Below are 23,141 nucleotides of genomic sequence, written 5' to 3'. Positions count from 1 at the left end.
GATGTATGAAGGACCACTTATTATCTAAGCTCTTTAAGTGCTCCTCACAGTGTTTGCCAGGCACTCCATCTCAAGTCTCCTTAAAGGCCTGGTACACCCCAAAATTACATAGAATTAACGGCTGCGGACTAAGTAACTATCCATCAGAACAAATCCTCTCCTCAGCTTTTCCCTCCTTGACGCAAGAATGATAAATAAGAATTATTCCACAACAAAATGACACAAAAGACTTTAATGACAAAGAAAAGTTGGGAAATTTAAGTTGGGAAAGTTAAAAAAAACAAACAAAAACTGTCATGAAAAGAAATGTGAAAGCTAAAATTGTTTTTTTCATTTATTTGACTTGGCTTTGTTTCAGGACTTTTAATTTGGGAAGTTGGCCAGTGGGAGACAGGAGGAGATGAGAAGAGCTAGCGGCCACGCCAGGCTCCATTTTTACCTCGGTAAATAAACATTGCGTTGTGCCAGCAAAGCCCATGGCACCGGGGGATGGCTTTTACTCTTTTTTTTTTCTCTCTTTTTCACCTTTTCATCCTCCCCCACCTCTTCTTTCTCTCGCTTTTAAATTCTGCTGTCACCCCCGGGCCCAGAGAACATTTCAGACTCCATCTTTCATCTCAAAGAAAGCTACGCCTCTGCAGCTCTGCGCACGCGGCCGTATGCACGCCCGTGTGCGTGTGTGCACTTCAGATAACCGGCTTCTTTGACCTTTATGGCGCCAGCATCCCAAAATACCTGCTTCTCTCCTGAAGCTGCCGACTCTCTCTTACCCTTCTTCGACCCTCCCTCCCTCTGCAGTCTTCTCAGTGCAACTCAAACAAACAGGACAGAAGTGAGCAGCTTTGAGGAGGAGGCCAGCGCTTAATAAACTACGTCAAAACACATTTCTCCCCAAACTCTCTGCACCAAAGGACGCTCCCATCACCTGCACACCTGTTCAGAGATCTCACACCCACCTGTTGGCCTGTCTATCCAGACCTGACCGACTTTGCATATCTCTTTCCTCAGTCCATCAATCTCTCTCTCCCTCTCTTCGTCGGCATACTTTATTCTCTATGCCCTAATAGCACTTCATCTCCACTTCTCTCTTGCTCCGTGTTGCGTATTGTCATCTGCAAACATCCCCCTATCCCTTTTGTCTCCGAGACAACGAGACAGACAAGAGTAATTAAAATTGCCCCTGTTGCTTTGTGTTTAATGTCCCCGTCAGCCCGCTGTAGTCTGGGGAGCCGCTTTCTACATTCGCAGCAATATGGTGCTCGCACTTCGCCCGACAGCCCTTTCAGATCGCCAAGTCACTCTGCGAACGACTGAACCGAGGAGGAGGTCACATTTATCCAATTTTATTCAGAAACTTGTGCAGCTGATTTAAAGTAAAGCCTTAAGGATGCTTTTATTTTTTCACAGCAGTTCAGATCTATCTAGGACAGGTTGAATGTGTGGAGCCAATTGGGCCTAGCACTTTCAAAAAAAAAAAATTCTACCATAAACATGAAATGGTCAAAATACTTTCTGGAACAACAGTGAGAGCGGGAACACTGTGCAACTTTTCTGATGGCATTCTAATGGTGACAGTCTGGTGGGTCTAGACAGTAGGTGGGTGCTGCTGAATCTGTTTGCACTGTAAAGGTCCTTTTATCTCATGTCAGCTTCAACTGTCAAGTTTCACACAGAGCTTGTGTTGGGATGGAGCTAACCATGCATTTTCTACATACCTAAAAACACATTGCATACAGAAATGACAGCATTTTAAGTGTTTGCTGATATAAATAGCGCCTTTTATCACCGGTGCACTATTTTGACAGCTGGATTGCTTTTGCTGCTTCGTGTTAACATTTCATCATTCCATCTCTAACCCCTCTGACATCAGCTCTATTTTAGCATCACCCACCGCAAATTTCGCAACCATCTTGGTGGCATGGGTGTTTCGACGGTGTCTGCGCACGCAAGTGGAGATGGATGGGAGTAAGAAAAGAGCAATGAATCTTCATCATAGTCTGCCACTGTTTCTCTCTCACCCATCCATACCCAAAGTCCCAAGCTGCACTGTTTTCTTCACCCACCGTGTATCTATCTCAGCCCTCATGTTTGTTCAGTCCCCACACCCCTCCTCCCATATGTTTTCCATCCATTCATCCATCCATCCATCCATCCATATATTCTCTGGACACCTGGAAGGAGGCGGAGAGGTAATTTATAGTTCACTCCAAGACTCTGCGCACTCCCTTTTCTTTTACAACACGCCCACATTGTTGTGTGGCCTCCATCCATATGAACCAGAGGCGTGGGTAGTAATTTAATCTGCCTACAGGTGTCTTGTCAGATCAAATACGACATGTATGCACCACCACCTGCAATATAAAGTGTCTTCAGGAAACCCACCCAATGACACTTCACTCCTACAAAGCTTCTAATGTACTCTGGTGATTTTTACAAAAGCTGTTACATATAGATGCTTTGTTAGAGACCAATCAGTGTAAAGATGTTGGCATTTGGTCATGGGTTTTGCATTGGGAATAGAGGTCTATGTGTAACTCATGTCAAATTCCTAGAAACCTTGGTTGGTACAGCAATAAACTATTGAATCTTGAATCTTTATTGCAATCCCCTGTATATTCCTGTTGAGAGTTCCTCCTGCGCTGCTGGAGGACGATGATTGGCGGTGACATGGTGGAGGCTCAGGGTCAATCCTTTCAATCTCACTCTGTATGTCCATCTCATCATCTCTAGTTGTGTTACTGTGTCCATCACGTCTCTGTGCAATTTTGTATCCACCAGTCTGTCTGATTCTCTCTCCGTCTGTCTGCCTATGTGTGGCCAAGATGCAAACAGTGTAACGAGCCATTTAATATGTATATTATACAGTCTCTCCAGGAATTAGCTATTTTATGACTGCAATAATTAAACATTCAACCAATACTCAACCATTCAAGCAATATTTGTGAGAACTTGCATTTTTGCAAAATTACCACTATTTTTTCACATGAAGCAGCCAAAGCACTCAACAGCCATCACACTTAACATTCACATAAAATGGTCCAATCAAACGATAGCAAACTGTTTCCCTGATCTTCTCACACTATAACCAACGACTCCACAGTGGAGCTTCTGAGAGGGAAGAGATGGGGGAATATTCAGATGGACAATGAGTTGTAATTTCATGAGTTTTATTCCCCACTACAGGTGTAAGAAGTTGAGCACACTTTGTTTTTCCTTTACCCTGCATTAGTAAAGCCTCCATTTGTCATAGGCCTTTGATTTGCATACTTTTTGTCAGAAGAGCACAAAGTCTACATCAAACAAAAATGGGCACTTTGAAATGAAACTGTACAGTTTAACAGTCATGAAACACATTCAAATGGACTGGTTTTATTTGGTGCTTACTGTGCTGATACTGAGTTGAAGATATAATTGGAATCTCTGTGTAACTTTGAGCTCATGTGTTTGATCTCTGACTTAATCTCTGTTCGGAAAATAAAACGGGTGAGCACCACAATATTTCCAGTAATTTCTGTAATACGTACGCCTATGCTTATTATTACAGAAAGTGATTATATATAACTCTTTCTAATTTGGAAGCAGTTAGAAAACAGATTTGTGCACTTTCTTTAGTGGCACTTTAGCAATTTCTAACACTTGTGTGTAACTTTACTGCAACAAACACCAAAAGCTCCACAGAAAATCTGCCACAAAATCAAGCAGTTTCCGTTGTAGTAATTACCAAAAAACTAAATCTTGGAGCAGCTGATTATAACCCTCCTGACCCTGAGAAACCCTGCATGCCCACAGCTCTGAGCTTACCACAGGCAAACACTGACCTCAATGTGTTTGTGTGCACACCGCTGTGTGTGTGTGTGTGTGTGTGTCTGTCTGTCTCACTTTGTACATATGAGACGAAGAGAGTGCATTTGTGTATGCATGTGCACTTGCATATGTGTGAGTGTGTGTGGGGGTGCGCGCACAGAGAAACTTCAAAGCAGTGGAAATATGCTGGAATCTCCCCTTCAGTGCAAACAGTATATTAGGAGTCTAACTTATATACTTGCACACTCTGTTCTAGGCTCAGCAAATTAAGGAGATGTTTAGGGAATGTGAGCTCTGAAAACCTGCGCTGTTTGAAGAAATGGGAAATATAATCGCAGTGGAAGTTATACAAGCACACACGTATGCAAATGTAAGCACAAACAAAAACAAGCTGCCAGTCATAGTCAGTTTACAGAAGCAAGAAAAGCAGTAACCACACACATGCACATGCACACACACACAACAAAATACAGACACATGATGAATGAACTGTCATTTCTCTGCAGCCATAGCCTAGCTGTTTCCCAAACTGCAGGTGGGCACAATGGAGTCGCAACACACACCAACAGACATGCACACACACACACACACACACAGACACACACACACACACACACAGACATCCACAAAGGACCTTTGGATCAAAGAGTCAGAGAGAGCCTGCAGCCTGCTAACATCAGCGCTCTCTCTCTCTTTCAAAGTGATTATATTGTTCGATTTAAACCGTCTTTGTGAAGCAGAGTGTCTTTGTTGTGGTTATCAAAATTGTTTAGGACAATGAACAAAAAATATGTTCCAGAACGGCCTTCCCTGTTAATTTGGTTCTGCAAATGCATTAGAATAAAGGAAGAACAATAGCCGGAGAACTCCTCTTCTTCAGCTCTTTCAATTTTTGAACAAACACAAACCAAAGACCAAGAGACACTCACTCAAACTATACCATTGATTCAGTGGTTGCAATTAACATAGTGTTGCTCCTGTCCGGTCAGGCGCAAATTGAAAAAGCCAATAAAAATTGGTTTTCTCCCGCCAGCTGCCATCTCACAAGAGTCTGGAATGGCCGCCCTGGATCCATCCGTGCCTCCCAGCCAGCGGCATCGACTCGTGCGTCGATACCCGCGAACTTCTACTGGCTCAAGTGAGGAAAATCAAGGCAGTGGGTTGTTTAATGACAGAATAAATCCAGGAGGACGCTTAAAGGAATTGATGTCCTGACAATAACAACAGAGCCAAACAAAGCGCTTCAGCAGCTCCATCTGTCCGCTACTGTAGCTGGATTAATAGACTGCCTGGTCCGCCCGGGTCGGCCATTACCCCGGGATGAGATACATAAAGAATAATCACCTTCTCTCCATCACCGCAGCCATTCCGTGGTCATGGTCAGGGTTTAATCTAACATTCATTTACATTTTCCTCATTGCACTGTAACGACACATGCAAGTTGTCATAGCAACACATATAAAAGATTGCAGCTCTGACGAGTGTGATTTGATTGGATTAGCTGGTTAATGAGGCTTGTCGCGTTTACACCTACTCTCAAAGACTTTTAAAGGTCAAACTCCAACTCTGGTTTCTATGGCAATCATGGCAGCATGATGTTTAACTGTACAGCAGGTTATATTCACTAAAATATCATGGGATTATAATAGAGTTATAATGGAATTATATGTAATGGGATTTTCATGCAAATGGATAGAAAACTACTTTTCTCAAACTCATAACGGGAGGTGAAATGCGGAGGTGGAGGTGGAGGTGGAGGGGAAAGAAGAGGGTGAGGGAGGAGGAGGAGTGGAGGTGGTAGAAGTATAGAGCCACTAATGGAGTTGATGCATGAGGGCGAGGAGGAGGAGGAGGTGGAATGAGCAGAAGTAAGACAAAGTGGAGGAGGAAGAGTTGGTGTGAGAAGGGGAAGAGGTGATTTAAATGATAATACCAGTGTTCTTTTTCAGTTGGTGTCAATCTTCTAGGTTGAAAGAAAGAGGAAGGTCCGCACACTGCAGCTCCCTTTAGTTCTTTTAATTAAATGTCCCACGTGTGACGTTTCGAGCTACTCAATCTTCTAGGTGGCCTCTCTCTACATTATTCCTGGTGGAGTTTTAACACAGTCAACATAGTTAGAGATATCAGGATTTGTTGTCCTGCCTTCAGAAGAAGCCATTTGCTGCTATTCATTTTGTACAGTGTGAAAAACAACTTCCACGGAACTAGATAATCCACCAGATTAATCATGAAGCCTTCATTTGGTTTCTCTGCTTTATTGTCATTGTGAGTGTTTCCATATCAGTGCACGCATTCTGAGGCCTCTCATTGGACCAGAGAATATTTCAGGCTCTTTGATTGGATGAGCGAAGCCAGAGGGCTTGCATGTCACAATATAAACATAGGATGCAGACAAAACTTTTCACATCCTTTGTGATTATGTTGCACTCTGCTGTCACCTGACACCCACCAGAGGAAATGGACATCTTCTCCATATCTTCTTCTCTTTATTGTCACATCCATGTCTTCTTATCATTAAGTTTATACTTAGAAATGATGAAAGACGAGTAATGGAAAATGTAAACTAGATGTAGACAGTAGTCAACGAGCTATGACTCCAAACATCACTGGTGTTCTCCTTTAAGAAGAGGAGGAGGTGAAAGAACTGCTATAAGAGGAGGAGGGCAGGTGAAGTAGAAGAAAGGAGGTAGACAACAGTGAGGTGATGATGAGGCGGGTGAAGGAGTTGAAGAGGAGAGGAGTACAAGGTGGGCGTCCATGGGCGGTGAGGCAGGCAAAGATCCATGCCTCAGTGAGGAGATCAATCAACAGGCTCCAAGTGTCTGGCCTCTGCCCGGACAGCATCAGCACAGCAGAGATCAATGAGGAGCAAAGCCGACGGGCTGGTTCACCACAGGAGACACCGCATTATAGACTGGACACACACTCCAGTGGAGGGAAGTGGGGAGGGAGGGGAGAAGAAAGGATTAGAGAAGGTCTTGACAGGGGAAGAAGAGGGGAGAGAAGAGACACAGAGAAAAGTGACAGAAACAAAGAGACAGAAAGAAAACAAGGCTGACACTTAGGCAAGTCGAAAGAAATTAGCTATTTCAGTTCAAGAACAATCTGAACACATCACTGCAGCGCCAGTGAAGGGCCAGCTACATCGACAAACACCTCTGTACAAACAAGCTTGTACACCTGTAAAAGCGTCATCTGTTTCTATTTGCGCTACGAATTGCACATCCACGTCACTACAGTACATATGTTTCAATCCCATTTACCTGTCCCCATATATATGCTCTGAGGCCACTCCCAGATGAAAGAGCGAGGAGAAAAAGTTCAAAACGAAGGCACTTGAAAGATGGCACCTATAGAAAATCCCCCGGAGAAAAGCATAAAAGAGGAAAACAGAAGCTAAATGCTAAAATCCCCTCCAAGTCTTAAGAGATATGGCACTCACTCTAATTCTGGCAGGGGAATAGTGATGAAAAAGCAGGAGATGTTCCCACGGGAACACAAATGAATGCGCTGTGCCTCTCCCTTGAAATAAAAAGAGGACCCAGAGAAGAGCGGCATACCCACACCAAGAATTTTGTTTCCACATCAATTACTCACATCACTGCATCCATCCATCCACCCATCCATCCACGTTGCCAGCTTGCCAAGTCTTTCCTTATCTGCCTCTCGTCGAGTAAATACATCAGACGTAGGAGATTTGGCAGGAAAGACAGAGAGAGAGAGAGGGAGAGGGAGAAAGAATGGTTTTGCTTCTTTTGTTGAGCTTTTTTTTTCCTGTAGGGCTCTTATCCCTGCCTCGTTTCCTTTGTTAACTGTTTCTTTGATAGAAAAGGGTCTTTATGGAGCGGAAGAGAAATGGAGGTGTGCAGGTTTTTTTTGTTTTTTTTTTCCTTTATCAAGTGGCAACAGGAGCAGCACCTGCTTGTTTAGTGTCTGGCTGACATGCCAGTATCATCAGAGAAACACACTCCTACACTGATGACTTCCACTGCACAGTCCTGTTCTATGATCCGGCCTTCTAAAAGCACTTAAAACACTTAAGCACTTAAACAGGTTTGTCTTGCGGGGGCTTAATGTGCTCTCTCATCCAGGGCCTCTGACCATCTAACAGCTCCTTCTGCTCTCAAGGATCCTGCTCTTATCATTTAACACTGATGATGCTGCATGGGTGGTTCTACATAGATACATGTAAGAGTAGTTCATCTGCAACGACCAAGTACAACAGGTAATTATTAGGCTACATGTTTCAGCTCCTGCCTGGTTTCCTGAAATTTAGTGAAATGAGCACGGTGTTTTAAAATGCAATACATGCTGTGTGCAAAAAGTGAGACAAATAGTTTTCCCCATTACAAAAGGATTGCTTGAAGGAGACACATGACTATAAACAGCTGTAGTTTGACACTGAAACAGCGCAGTGGAAAGTAGAAGTGTGGAAGTGGAATCTGCCTTCAACTCTGGCGACCCGCGTTCAATTCCAAACTTAGAAGAGAAGAAGTAGTTTTCTACTGAGACTGAAGTTTTTATTTTTAGCAATTTTTTTGTGAAGAACAGGTGAAAATAACATGTCCAATTTGTGCTTAGTCACATAATCCAGTTTGTGGTGGAGCAATGTGATCTTCTCTTAATTCATGTCCACAGCGCGTAATCTACGTTTCAGAGTTCGCATTTATTTCACAAAATTTTATGAGACTATGTTGTTCAGTTCCTGAAACAGGGTCGCAGGAGGCTGGAGCCTATCCCAGCATACATTGGGTGGAGGGCAGGGTAACACCCTATACAACTCAGCAGTCCATCACAAGGCACAAGACAGATAGGCAGACACACACATTGATGCCTACAGTTATGGGCAATTTAGAGTCTTTAATCCACTTGACTTACATGTTTTTGGAATGTGCGAGGAAACTGAAGCACCTGGAGGAAACCCAAGTGAACACTAAGCATCCCAGGACTCATGTCAAGTTGTCAAAAGATTGTTGGTACTCCAAATCGTTTGGATGGATTGATGGTCTTTCACTAACCACTGAGCCACCATGCCGCCCGTTCTCATAGTAGAACCTGGTCCTCGGAACTGACAAAACTGGCTTTAACCATGATTGCCGTTAACAGTTATGAGATGGATTTGCAGCCCTGGACTCTGCTGGAATTGCCTTCCCTCGCCCTTATCAGCAGTGCACCTTGGCCACGATCAGCAGGTCATCAATCAAGCCAGTCCAGTGAACTACACCCCATAGAGAGAAAGAGAGGGGGAGGAAGAGAAACAGAGAGATAGACCAGTGCCATGTGTTGTGACCTAGTGACCTCCTGCCGGCAGAGCCACAGCATGAAGCGGACCGGGAACAGCAAACAGCCAGCCGGTAACAGCTTAGCACTGGCCCATGATGCAGCAGAGCCAGCCAGGTAGGAACCAGAGCGAGTGAAGGGTGAAACTGTGTGTATAGAGCAAGAATCCTTACTCACTTCAACAGGGTGCCTAAAAGGATTTGGGGTGATCTCCCTGTGTAATTCATTCCCCTGACTATCTGGGATATAGAGGATGGAAATAAAGCGGAATGCTCTTAAAACCTGAGAAGGAAAAGAGAAAATGTGCGTAGGCTGGTGTGTAGATGTGTACTTATTGAGGAGATTGTTTGTACAATATGTTTGCATGCCCACTGTGTTTATGTATGAGCACATGTGCATGTGGGGAACTCTGTATCTCCAGAAACAGGATTTCACTCCGTTCAGAAATGGCGCCTGGCGGTGGGTAGCTGGGTGTGAAGACAGTGCGGACCGCAGTGCTGGAGCCCTGCCGGGGAATTTATTGCAGGTCCACAGTCTGGATCCCTGGCCTCTGTGGGCCAACACTGGGCTGAGAAATGCCTCAGGGGTGATGGAGAGAATGAATGAAAGCAGTGAAGCAGCCAGAGGATAAACAATACTGGCCTGAACCCTCAAATAGCCTCATATAACGGAGCTGTCAGCATCCCCAAGCCTGAAAAATGGCAAGGGAGAATTCATCGTTGTATGGTCACAGACAGTTGTTAGAGGACTGTAGCTGAAACTAGCCTCACAAACTGCAACTATGCTCATTCAAGGGAATAAAACTGTCAATGAATGTGCACAGGTGAATAGGGACCAGCAGTTTAAAAGTTGAGACGTAAACACCAGGTAAATCCGGTTCTAGTCTTTTTATTAGATTTAATCCAATTTGGACTAACAATTGGACTATTGACTACAGCACTAAAGACTACTGGAGGTGCAAGATGAAGGCTGCTGAACATATTACTATGAGACAAAATTTGACCTCATGAGTCATTCTTGAAAACTGCCTCTTTACTGACAAAGGAATAGTTCACCCAAAAATGAATATTCAGTCACTCACCCTCATGCCAGTTGAAACACAGGTGAAATTTGTTAGTCCATACAACAGACATGGATTATGCTTCACAAGCTGTATGGAGTAATTTTATAGCTATTTTTGGAACTCTAACGATCGGTCCTCAAAGACTTCAGTTGTTTTGGAGAAGGCTGCTATGGAGTTGTGCTGGGAAGCTCCTGGAGTGTTATAGGGTTAACACACAAAAAAGTGTTATATGGACTAACTGTTATATGGGGGTGAGAAGATAATGGCTGAATTTTCATTTTTGGGTGAACTATTCCTTTAATTCTGTTTTGGTCACTGTCCCGTTCATCATCCCATATCCCAACCCTTTTCTTCTAGAGCCATTGTTCTGTATGTAAACTCGAGTTGTCACAAGTGCCTCAGGAGGGATTAACCCACCATTTTCTAAAAGCCCTGAGTTCATATCTTACAGCTTACTCCCTTTGTGCAACATAAAAAAATTCTCAGAATAACAATATAGCTCTGATAACCTTCCATCTGTCCTTGAGACTGTCCACCTGTAGCAGGCCCTCGCTTCACTCAAACAGACTCTTAAGACACTCTTAAGAGACTCTTTATTAAAGATAAACATTTAATTAAACCGATTTGGTGACAGAGGTGTCAGCACACTTGTGAAAAGTGGCAGAAAACAAACGCAGTGTGAGCTCAGACATGCTGGGGTAGGGTGCTGGAGCCCCTGTACCAAATGCCTCATGGGAGATCCAGTTCCACTTGGCTGGCTGAAGAGCCAATCAGCCGGCAGGAGAGAACTCCTTCAACCAAATGTCAGGAATGAGGCCACTGAGTCACCGCCCGGATCCATCGCGCTGAATCACTCATCGACAATCCTCACATTTTCAAAACATGAAGAAATTCTAAATGCTAACTGCAATGGGTATCAAGGGATTCATGCAACCCAAATCACATTTGATTCTGTCAAATTGAAGACATCATGCCACTCGCCACATTTGTTTCAATTTACATATATTTATTATTCAATGCGGTGAAGACTGGGAGGAAGCATCAGTGAAAGCCAAGTCTGTACAGTAGTCAGTGTATTGAGTGTGATGGGTCTCGTTGATGGGCCATGTGTTTATTTACTAGCCGGTCCAGCCTCTCAGCCTCTCATCATTCTCACAGAAGTCTCCCAGTGCCAGCACCAGCTCCGTCCTTTCTCCCATAAACCATCGGCAAGGCCAAAGCGGTGTAAGGCGGCCATATTTACAGCCCTGGAAGCAATTGGAGGTTAACAATGAGGCCTAGCTGCTGCGGTTTATGAGCTGCCGTAAAATTGCCACTATGATTAAAATCTCCGTCAGATGGAAGACAATTGTGGACCTCTTCTTCTCCTCCCTCCTGTGCACCCTCTCTTCCTCCCTTCCTCTCCTCTCCTCTCTTCAACCTCATATACTAGCCCTTTAACCTGTCTAACTGGCCTTTTACAGCACACTGTCTTATTAATGTCTGGGACAGAGCACTGAGAGCTGCTGTCCTGCCCTTTATATACATTTGAGGTTGTGTGCGTGTGTGTGTGTATGTGTGTGTGGTAATCTGTCTGTCTGTCAGTGTCTGTCTCTGTGTGTGAGGACATAGAGCCATGACTTTCTCTAGTACCATCTCCATCCTCCATCTGTCTCGATATTTTCCTCATATTTGTTCTTCTGTCTGTCTGTCTGTCTATCAATTCTTTCTTCATTCATTTATTCATCAACTCTGCTCCTCTCTTCTCGCTCCTCTTGTCCTCCAGCCCTTTGTCTCCCGCGGAGCCCCGCCCCTCCTCTTCTTCCTCCATCGTTCCCCTTCCCTCCCTCCCTTCCTCCCTCCCTCCCTCCCTCTCCTCAAGAGGCATGTGAGATGAAGGGAGGCACCCATGGGAGCAATCTGCCACTGACAGGGAAAGCAGGGAGCAGAGCACAGAATCCACATCTCATCCATATTCAACACACACACGCATGCAAACACACGCGCAGGTGCACATGCTCACATGCCCACGCAGGTATACAATGGGCATAATATACACCCAATGGCAAAAGGACACACACACATATGCACACACACACACACACACACGCTATACCCTACTTTATCTAACCTTAGTGTCAGACTGTCAGCAACAGTGTTAACCACCTGGAGGCTCCCCTGGAGGGGGTAACGCACACACACACGCACATACACACACACACACACACACTTTGTGACTGTGTTAATATACTGCAGTTTTCATCTCCAAAAAGCAGGTGGCCATAGAGATATTCCTTGTCTTTCAGAAAAGTACCTCATGTCGGATCCTGTAATTGCAAAACCTGAAACAGTTCGTCAACACGTATTTAAGATGCAATTTTAGTGATTTGAAGGGAAAGAAAGAGAGGTGCAGAGGCAAACATTTGCTGCTGAGTCCCAGCGTTTCACAAAGGCAGAGAGGAATGTAATTTCTCCCTCTACAGAAGGATTTCTGCTACTCATCTCCTCCCCTGTCTTTACTTCTGATTTTCTCTTGTTTCATTTCCCCCCCTCTCCTCCTTTCCTCTTATGTCTTCCCTTTTATGTGACTCTCCCTTCCCGTCTCCCTCTTTTCCTCCTTGTCTCTAATGTGTTCCAATTAACACTCCCTGTCTGCCACTGCTCTCTCTCTCCATGTAACAACAACAGAAAAGTGTGGACACCTTCAGAGGGCTTTGATCAGAAACCAGTGCCCTCTTCCTCCCCTTTACTCACTTACACCAAGGAGGCCACTTAACTCGGCGAGAGAGAGAGAGAGAGAGAGAGAGAGAGAGAGAGAGAGAGAGAGAGAGAGAGAGAGAGAGAGAGAGAGAGAGAGATGAATGTATGAAAAAAGCGTTATGGAATTGAAGACAGTAAATTTCAAATTTAAATTGTACAATGTCAAATTAACAGTGTGTGTGTGTGTGTGAGTGCCTGTGTGTCCCTGAAAAACTTATTTCAACATTCAACATACAATAATATCACACAGGAGAAGTGGAATCACCTATTAAAATAAAATGCATACTGTACAATATTAATACAGCTTCAGAGTTGTTGTCATCAACCATCAGGTAACATGCACATAAAGATAAAGTGCATACAATATGACATGTATATACTGTATGTTCCAATAAAGTGCATACTATAAAGTGTACACCATATAATGCAGCATCACATTTGAGTGCAAACTATCATGAGTAAAATCATCACCTGTGAGTCTGGCTGTTTGTACCAAACACTGTCCCATCTCAATAAGGTCATTCCATTTCCTTTTAGGCTGTCTATTAATCTTTGAGTGCACTCGGCCCTGGGGCTTTTCTGTTTGTCTTCATCCATGCCATTTTGTTTTCATTGTCTGAGTTTTCTGAAATGGCAGCTTTAGTGAGCTATTAGTGGAGCGCAAAACATTAGAGGAGCTTAAAAGAGAAGGCAAAAGAGGGAGCCTCTGTGCCCCTGACCCATATTACAGCACATTAAACACACTAAAACATCCTGCTCTTTCTCTCCCTCTCCCTCTCTCTCTCTCTCTCTCTCTCTCTCTCACACACACACACACACACACACACACACACACACACACAAGTCTGACGTGTGTGTTGAGTTTATCTTTGGGTATCGGGCCTAAAAACATGGACTACAGGTTTGACCTTTGGCACTGACATTTTCCGACTGAAGGAGCAGTGCTCAGCGTCTCACTGGCGCAGCCTCATATTGACCGAAGGTGTCAATTATGTTGCTTTGGATTTCCCGGGATATTGGTCCTGATTGAGCAGAAGACTCTAGAGAGATGTGAAACATATACACACATGCATACACAGGCATGCGTACACACACACACACACACACACACACACAGGTCAAGCATGGCTGGAACAAAAAGCTGGTAAATGGGTTTGTAAATAATAAATGAAGAGAGATGCAGTTGTAGAGCTGAGCAGAAAAGTCTAAAGGGTAAACCGTGCTGACAGACACACACACACACACACACACACACACACACACATACACATACAAATTTCTCAGCAAAGAACATAATGCTTGCTACAAATAAACCAGCATTATAGATAACTGTAAATGGAGCACAGTCTTATACTGTGCAGATCATAAATCCAAGTAACTACCTCCTGCAATAGGCCAATTCTATCTCCTATATTGTAATCGTTATGATTTAGGGCTTGTTTACCATCCAAGTGTGCACACAGTTCATCTAAGTGATCATCATCTCAAGTAAACTTAATCCATCACCAGTCGTTTAGGGAACAAATGACGAAGCAATGCTATTAAAATTCATAAAGAGCATGCCATAAACTTTTTGACACGTTTTAATGACTTCAGCAGAATGCTTACGGCGCAGCAAAATATTTGAGCTTCGACGCACGAGACTGACTTATCCGGAGAGCCGCTTTTCATTTGACTGTCACAGAAGAGGAGCCCCAACACTATCAGGCAGGTTTAGAGTTTAGAGAGGGGCCGTTCAGAAAACCCCTGCCTGTTCCCCTCCATGACTCTTATCTCTTCAAGCACATTTCCTAAAGCCTTCACTTAAATCGATTTTGAAGACGACCGCATTTTAGGAAATGAGATATATCGTTTTCTTCTGTTGGCTGCTCCCTGTGTGCCGCTAACAGCTAGTCAACAGCCACTCAGCGATATTGTGACAATTTGGGTTTTAACTTTAACTGTGGCTGGGTTTTAAACTCCTGTGGTTCCAGCCTGCGTGTGGCCACTCCCTTATTGTGTACTGTGTATTGGTGCGATGTTAAACTGCACAATGTATACCATACTGTCAGGTCTAGTGATGTAATCAATACTAAACACACAGTTTAGAGATCAATGTGATCATGTGCTATTGACTGAGAGAGAAATAGAGATCAAGATCGAGACCCGGTGCCGAATTAGGTAGCGGTTCCTGATTGGTCGGAGCGGAAACACAGATAAGCTCCTGTGCAAACTGTGCTGCTAGTGGTTCTTAACTGTCTCATTCAATTTAATTTCTTCACACAACCCAGAGTAATGATGTTTTGTAGGAGGCCACTAGCAATGAGGTAGCAATCATCGTTGTCTGTTTACGTTCTGTGCATTTCCGTCATGGCAGAGAGGTCAAAGCTACAACATGCAACTTTTTTGACACCAAGATAACAGTAAATAAATAGGATGTATTTTACATTGTCTGTGTCTGTCTGTGAACTTGTACATGCATAATCCCCCCTTTGCCTGAAATTAGCTTTTCAGCGATGTCTGGGGTGTTTTTGGGACTATACTTTTTGCTTTGGGCACAGCAAGCGGGGAGCTGGGTTGTGGTTATCAAGTGCAGCAAAGTCATAGCAACACAACAACAACAACAAAGGTTGAAAGTCGTAAGCAAAGAAAGTGCAGCATGCGGCAGACAAAACCCACCCAAAAACAGGGGTGAACATCGGCACTGCTTTTGTTATTGCAGATTGTCTGCATTCGTCATCTGCTTCTTCTACACCTGTTGTGGGCTTGATGCATGTCAGTTACCTCCGCCTCAGGCTAGGTGCCGTTTCAAGGTAGACAGCTCATCAGGATGAGTGACAAGTGCTGGGGCGGGAACTTGCTCAACTGAGGATGAAGAGGGTGGGACTAATAATAAACTGCCTGCCTCAAGGCAAAAAGTTCCGTATTATATCTTTAAAACATTAAAAAATGGGGGCCTACTTTACTAAAGCAGATGGAAATACAGCTAGATGCAGTTTATGTAAAGAAGATGTTGTGTGCAATGGGGCAATAGCAGCAATTTTATAAAATACTTGCAACTTCAGCATGGAGCTAATTTGAAGCGGTGCAGTGTTTTTGACTGCTTGAGCAAAGTTTCTGCTGAATGTGATTCCTCAAAATACAGACTCGTCCAATAGGGAGTCACATTTTCAAAATTGTGGCTATCTCATTTTGGAATTAAATTCTCCATCTGATGTCCTGAGCTGACTTGTCAACTAGAGATAACTAGTTGCATATAAAACCTAATTCTGGTTGTTAATCTTTCTGATAATCTGTTAATTCTGTTAATCATATCCCTCAACCCCAATTACCTTTATATTCCATTACAATTACATTAGCAAACACCCTTATACCTGCTTGGTATGAGGCTGAAAATATATTTTTTTATATCTGAAATAAATCACAACAGTTTCAAAGGTATGGGTGGGTGATGGGTGGACAAGCATTGTACAGCATCACCGCCTTACAGTCACACTCATATTAGTGGAGTCTGAATGAAACTGCATACTTCTCTAATGTGAAACAGGATATTTGTGCAGGACATAATGCAGGGAGGATCATTCAAAAGTGTAAACCAATGGAATAATCAGTTAGGGAGAATAAGGCAGTTTTATTTGATGGGAGAGGCGGAGGGGCGGGATTGTACAAAAATCTGTGATGGTTTTATTGGTTGGAATTAATATGCACAGCTCATTTTGCTGATAGTGAAAGCAGTGACATTTTTATAGAAATATACAAGAATTATTTTTTGCATAAATTGTCAAATAGGTGTATGGCAGTTTGAATGAGCTACAAAAGGTGAAAAAAGTTATTTTTTCATTTGAGTGTGAATTCAAAGTATTGATAAAATCCTAACAAAGTCCAACCCTAATACCCCTAACACCCACCCACTGTCAGCAGGCATTACAGCTGGAGCGTCAGAGTGTCTCAGCGGTCTACTGCTGCATGTACCAAGTGCTAATGACCTCTGGCAGTGGTTCAAACTCCATCTCATGTTGCTGTCGGATATCACTCTATCACTCTCTGTCTACTTTCATGTCTCTCATCACGATAACTATCACAAAAATTCAGAAAATACTTGAGGAGGAGGAGGTGGAGGGTGGACTGCATAATCTCTTAGAAGATATTTGCAATATCTTTCGGACTATGTCTCTCTAAAGCTGGGAACATTATCATTATTCGCTGCAGTGGGTGGGGTCACGAGGCTAAACTGTAGGTGGGTTTCAAACGAGACAAAGAAAAACTTTTGGAATGATAAAACCGATCACACAAGCCATCTCTCTAATGCTTTCTCGCCTACACTAGCCCATTTCGTACGGCCCTTAACCTGTATCTGGTTCTGTATTCAGCATCATCCCTAATCTCTTTTCCATTATGGAGGGAGGGGGCCCCCTCTGCTTTTGGCAGAACGGAGCGCTAATCAGTGGGTACACAGAGAACAGAGCGCCGAGTGTTTGATGATAATTAAGATCTGGACTGTGATTGCCGGAGCCCTGATGAGTTCCTCCACACACCGATGAGCAGGGAACTTCATCGCGGCTTTCGTTACCGAGATGTGGGAGAGGAGGGGAGGAGAGGGGAGGGGAGGGGAGGGGAGGGCAAAGGACAGACAACGAGGAAGAGCAACTGAGTAAGTGCGGATATGGAGAAGGGTGCTAAGTGTTTTCATGAAATGCAGAGTATTACTCTCTGACAGGGAAGATGAGAGAGAGACACAAAGATTAATACAAAGACTGAGGCTGAAGCCAGCCAAGCACAATACAATACGTTTCTCCCCAGCTTCAGCTTCAGCTACAGCGACACACAGTCAATATTTTGAGTAGAGCGGACAGAAAGAGAGAGAGACTCACTGCCGCCTCGTCCTCCCTGCTGTCGCTGGTGTCCTCGTTCTTGTGGTGGCCGGCTGAGGAGCGAGCGTCCCTCTTGCGGCTGGCATCTGTCCCCTCCGTCTGTCTCTCTCCATCTGGACCAGGGAGAGAAAACACAGGGCCACCGGTCAGAGCGCTGGCCTTCCTCATCACACACTAGATGCTTATGCACATGCATTAGCAGTGGCACTGTCATTGTCATCATCATCCTCGCTGTCAGCATCATCATCATCAGCATCCTCATTTCCCATCATAATTATCATAATTAATAGCATCATTGTCATCATTAACATCTTCATTATCATCATCATCATCATCATCATCATCATCTCAGTCACCGATAATTTAGAGCTCTCCCTCATTGTTATCTCACTGAGCCTCTCTACTGTAATCAGAACCGGATCAAAGTTTCAAAAGACTGAGGAGATTAAGTGCAAAAAAAAATGTAATTGGGACAAGGGAGAAGAATGAAAACCAATCCAGAGGGGAAATGTGCAGAGGGGAGTGAAAATGAAAAAAAAGGGGAGAGAGAGAGAGAGAGAGAGAGAGAGAGAGAGAGAGAGAGAGAGAGAGAGAGAGAGAGAGAGAGCGAAAGACAGAGAGACATAAAGAATAGTTTTTCTTGCTGCGAAGTGGAGCTGTTGGGATGCTGTCATGCTACAGATGGATTATGGGAGTTTTGCGCCGTGAGGATGACAGTTGCCTTGGCCGGGAGAGAACAACCAGAATTTAAATCCACTCATTACGAGTATGCGCGTGTGTGTGTGTGTGTGTGTGTGTGTCCGTCACAGAGCATATGGTCAAAATTCCCATCTCTCTGTGCCGCCAGCGAAACACACACACACACACACACACTGTCATGGACGATCAAATCGGAGCACAATTCAATACAGAGCGGTAACAGGATATTCAACACTTTACGAGTGCCTGGTTATTTAGAGCTACAAGCACTGAATGGATAGCCATAAGGGTTTCTATGCACCTCTACGAGGAGTTCATATAAAGAGGAATCCACACCCTATTCACTCCAATCTCCTTTTTATTTGCACCGCACTGCACTGGATCCCATTTGGCTGCTGTGGTTCAGGAATGCATAACATTGCCGTGGCTTGGATGGGCGGCCGTAAAAGGTGGCGCCTGTGCCATTGACTCTGTCATAAAGAGCAGGAGGGGGAACTAGGCGGGGTCCCAAATGCATTACAGTGGAAGTGGTTCATTACTGTCCGCTGAGCAGAGATGGATGTAGAATGCACACGTGCATATGGCCGCACACACACACACACACACACACACATACACACACACACACACGGGGGTGGGACTGTGATTAAAAGACAGAGTGTGGGGAGAGCGGGTAGCTATAAAGCATAATGAGAGCTAATGGGTTTCCAATATGTCCCCTAAACACTGTCTGAGTGGGCTGAATTGGGGTCGGGGGGGGTTCGGGGGGGATTGATGCGGTCAAGGAGGACAGTGAAGAAGGATAGGTGTACTTGAGCCTGCTTACTCATCATTAACATACAGAGAGAGAAAGTACAAGAGAGAGTCAGAGTGAAAGACCATGACAACAGAATGAAAAACAATGAAAGGCAAAATCCAAAAAAATGAAGCTAATGACAAAGTTTTTCTTTTGTACAACTTGTTTTCCATCACATGAAAAGCTCAAGCTAACAATCTGTGTCGAGGATTTGTTCTCTTCATTTGTTTGGATATCGTTTCTCTCTCCGTTCCCTTTGCAGTGGCACTGATTTCCAGACAACGGTAACAGAAATCCGCTTTGATCTACGAATCGTCTCGTGTTGCCGAATAAAGGAAGGAGATGAGAAAATCAAACACTCTCAGAATGCGTTTCCGCTTAACCTGCCGGGCCTTGCTCCCTTATCTTTGACTACGTGAAGGTAATGTGTCTACTGACCCCGGTCCACTCGGGACAAAGTGCATCGGAAAAGTCCCCCGACCTCCTAAAAAAAAGACAAAAAAAAGACCAAAAAACATGAAAGCAGGCAAAGAAAGTTGAGGTAGCTCTCAGTGGCTCTCAGTAAGTGCCATTTCTATGTAAACAAGGCCACTTGAGTCCAGGGAGCCATGCTGTGAAAGCCGTCACCCAGCAGTCCAGCTTGACATGGACAGGCTAAGTACGGCCTCCGGCGTCTGTGACATCTCCACCAGATCAAAGAGCAAACACCAAAGTGGAGCCGTGCCGGACTCCACTTCACTTCCACGCTGGACAGTCTCACTTCAAGCCTCACTTTCCTGTCATTGTCGAGACATAAATAGTGCGGTATTTCATCTTGGCAGGTTTTGATCTTGGCACACAACCAAAACCTCTTCACTTGTTAAAATGCGGCTCCAAAAGTAGATTTCAATAACAGCGGATGTTGTTTGGTTAAAATGTTGTCTGATTGTGCAGCTTTATAGAATATTTCAATTTTAATTTAAAGAACGTATTCAAGCCACATGGGCAAATTGAATGGGAACAATTTGCAAGAACTATATATCAAAACATTACATGAAGAAAAACAAGACTGGGTTGGATGCTGCAATTACTAAATTCCCCCAAATCACCCCAGTTCACTGTCAACTTATTCATATCTATATATCTATAAATACCTACCAGGACAGTTTTACATGAAAAATAGGTTTCTTAATGCTTATTTTGGCTTATTTTGACTTTGTTTTAGTATTTTTAATGCAGACCCTGCTTATTTTTGTTCCTCTTCTGACTGAATACTGCATGAGTCACAGCATGAGTCAACTGCCAGCACAGCTCCATTTGAACCATTTGATCTGAGACTATTAGGAGTGGGCGAGGCACCGGGGAGCAAGGTGAGCTTCCCCTGTGCCTCGCCTCATTTATGTAAGCGCTCATCTTCAAATATGAATGAGGACGCGTAACCACAGGAAACTTTATTTCTGTATTACTTCTAAATATGACAAGTGACAGCATCAAAGCCAAAAGTGGAGACAGGTGAACGCCCAAAGCTACTGCTGTTGTCTGGAAATAACCCGCTGTCCAAGACTTAAGGGTTCAAATGCCTCAACACACACACACAAACACACACTGTGATGCATCGTGTTTCACATGCAGAAGAAGTTCATATTCATGCTGTATAAATGGTCAAACTGACAGTCAAATCCATCTGAGCTCTCCTTAATACCCTCCATAAACAGAGAGAAGATTAAGAGTATCGAAGTAGGAAGGGAGGAAAATCACGTAAACATCAACCAGATGTCAGAAAGCTGTCGACCAACAAGAAGAGTCGGTAAACATCAACAGAGAACTCACTTTCAAATTATTTCTCTGCACAAAGAACTTTTTATTGTCCCTCAAGTATTGTCTTTTGAAGTTTAAAGAGAATCATTTTTGACTGAACTACTTTCCTGAGAATGACAGTTCTTAAGCTCTAAAGGTACATTACATCTCTGCAGCACAGGCAGAGCTACAGAAAAATACCTTATGAACTGAAATGTAACATGGAAATAACTTTCAAATAATAATTTTATCATTAGCGCCATTTAAACCATTACTTTTGCAATGTGCCCCATTATGTGGATAAATGTTCAAAAAATCAAAAGAGAACATTCTCTGCTAATATATTCTACAGCAATCCCAGGAGAACGGAAAGCACGTCAAGTGTGTGTGCGTGTGTGTGTATATGTGTGTATGTGTGTGTATGTGTGTGTGTGTGTGTGTGTGTGTGTGTATGTGCGTGTGCACTGTGGACAAATGTTCAAACAATCTTCGCTAACATATCTCTTAACACTTCCTGAGGGTTGTAGTGTTAGAAATAAAAGCATCTTACAGGATGTGTGTGTGTATGTGCACGTGTGTGTGTGCATATAAGCACTGTATGTGTGTGTCCTGACTCGGTGTATGTATGCATGCGTGGACACGTGCTTATGTGTAGCTCGTCGGCAAGAAAGTAGCGGTCCTGCGGTGAGACTTAGTCATAAATACTGTTTCAGCGAGCTCCCTGGTGGGGGAGGAAGCCGAGGTTTGTAGAGCAAATCCCACCGAGCTGTGGGGGTGAATCAGCCATCCAGCCATGAGGATGCTCCTTTCATCCCACGCTGGAACTGCTCTTCCCCTAAATAACCGGCGTACATTGCTTTAATTCACTCACATACACCAACGCACACTCACAGATGCACAAACACATGCACTACTGTATACTACATACTTTATATGAGGAAAGGGGACCAGGAGACCAGGAAACATCCAGCTGTAAATTTACCCAAGATGCCTTGAAGATGCGACTACCTAAACCACCTCTGGAAGTGGTCAGAGACGCATTTGGCCATTTTAAGGCAATGTGTCTCCAATCCACATAGGCGCTACATCGACGGACATAAACTTTTATGCATGGGTCCAACCAGGCAGCACACACAAAATGTGCAGGTGGGAGGCAGCTTGGATAGTAACATACCTGTCAAAAAGGGATTATTAGGATACTCATGGATAGGGAACAAGCGGGATGAGGTATTTTTTTACACTTTTAGAGGATGTAAATACTGCTAGTGGAAGTGGCGTGCAAATCTGTGTTTTGGTATGGGAAAGATAAATGAGATTTCAATCTCTATACTGGAGAAACATTTTATTGGCAGGTATAAATATAATCCAGCTACATCAGATCTAGACACCATCCGAAGGTGTAAGGAAGGTGTAAAGGGAACGATAGATGTCTATGGATGTTTATGGCCTCCTTTACACTTGGCATTAACATGCATCTTGTATGCGGATTGTATCTGGATACAATTTAGCTGTATTGTCTTTACATCTGGCATTAATGATCGTCTCCACTGTCTGCATCAAGTCCACACTGAGATCCGACTGCACTTTTTCGTGCAAAATTCACACAACCACATACTGTACATCACTTCCTCCCCCAATGTTTACGTTTTGAAATAATGGTTGGTATGGGCCATTTGAAAGATGGTGGCAGCTTGTCAAGTTGCGTTATATGCACTTTTTCTTACTTTGTGAAACGGAAGAAGAAGCCGTCTGAGACAACTGTCACACTGTAGACGACAGCAAAAGAGACGGCTGCTGCTTTCCTCTCACCTGTGGCCAGTGCTAACACTGTTCAGAGGACTGTACAGATGCGGGAAGTATTTCTGCCTATGAAGCTATATGTGGATTAAAAACGTGACTGCAGTTACACTTATGCTCAGTGTGATCACAATGCGTCTCTGACCACCTCCAGAGGTGGTTAAGTGCTATCCGATTACAATCTGATCACTAAAAGTGTAAAGAGGGTCTATGATACAGTGACATCAAAAAGAGGCCAGCTTTAGTAAAACATGTATTGAAAATGAAACTGAAGCACAAAGCCCAAACACTACAGGGCACAACAGTAGCACGGTGTTTGGAGCCAGGAGGCGTGGCC

At 43.8% G+C, this 23,141-nt stretch overlaps 1 protein-coding gene across 1 annotated transcript in view; it reads right to left on the bottom strand.

The window, feature by feature from the left end:
* The window catches only part of b4galnt4a (beta-1,4-N-acetyl-galactosaminyl transferase 4a), a 125,611-nt gene that overhangs the window by 65,274 nt on the left and 37,196 nt on the right, over nucleotides 1-23,141 (bottom strand). Inside the window, exon 2 of the mRNA XM_071545171.1 lies at nucleotides 17,737-17,849. Within this exon, the coding sequence (XP_071401272.1) occupies nucleotides 17,737-17,849 (113 nt within the window). The remainder of the gene's footprint in view (nucleotides 1-17,736; nucleotides 17,850-23,141) is intronic.

Source organism: Centroberyx affinis, unplaced genomic scaffold, assembly GCF_046629955.1.
Source record: "Centroberyx affinis isolate AG114_WGS23_722 - 3 ecotype Tasmania unplaced genomic scaffold, CSIRO-AGI_Caff_v1 ptg004786l_1, whole genome shotgun sequence".
NCBI classification, from domain to species: Eukaryota; Metazoa; Chordata; class Actinopteri; order Beryciformes; family Berycidae; genus Centroberyx; species Centroberyx affinis.
This window is presented reverse-complemented; position numbering and strand designations above follow the sequence as displayed.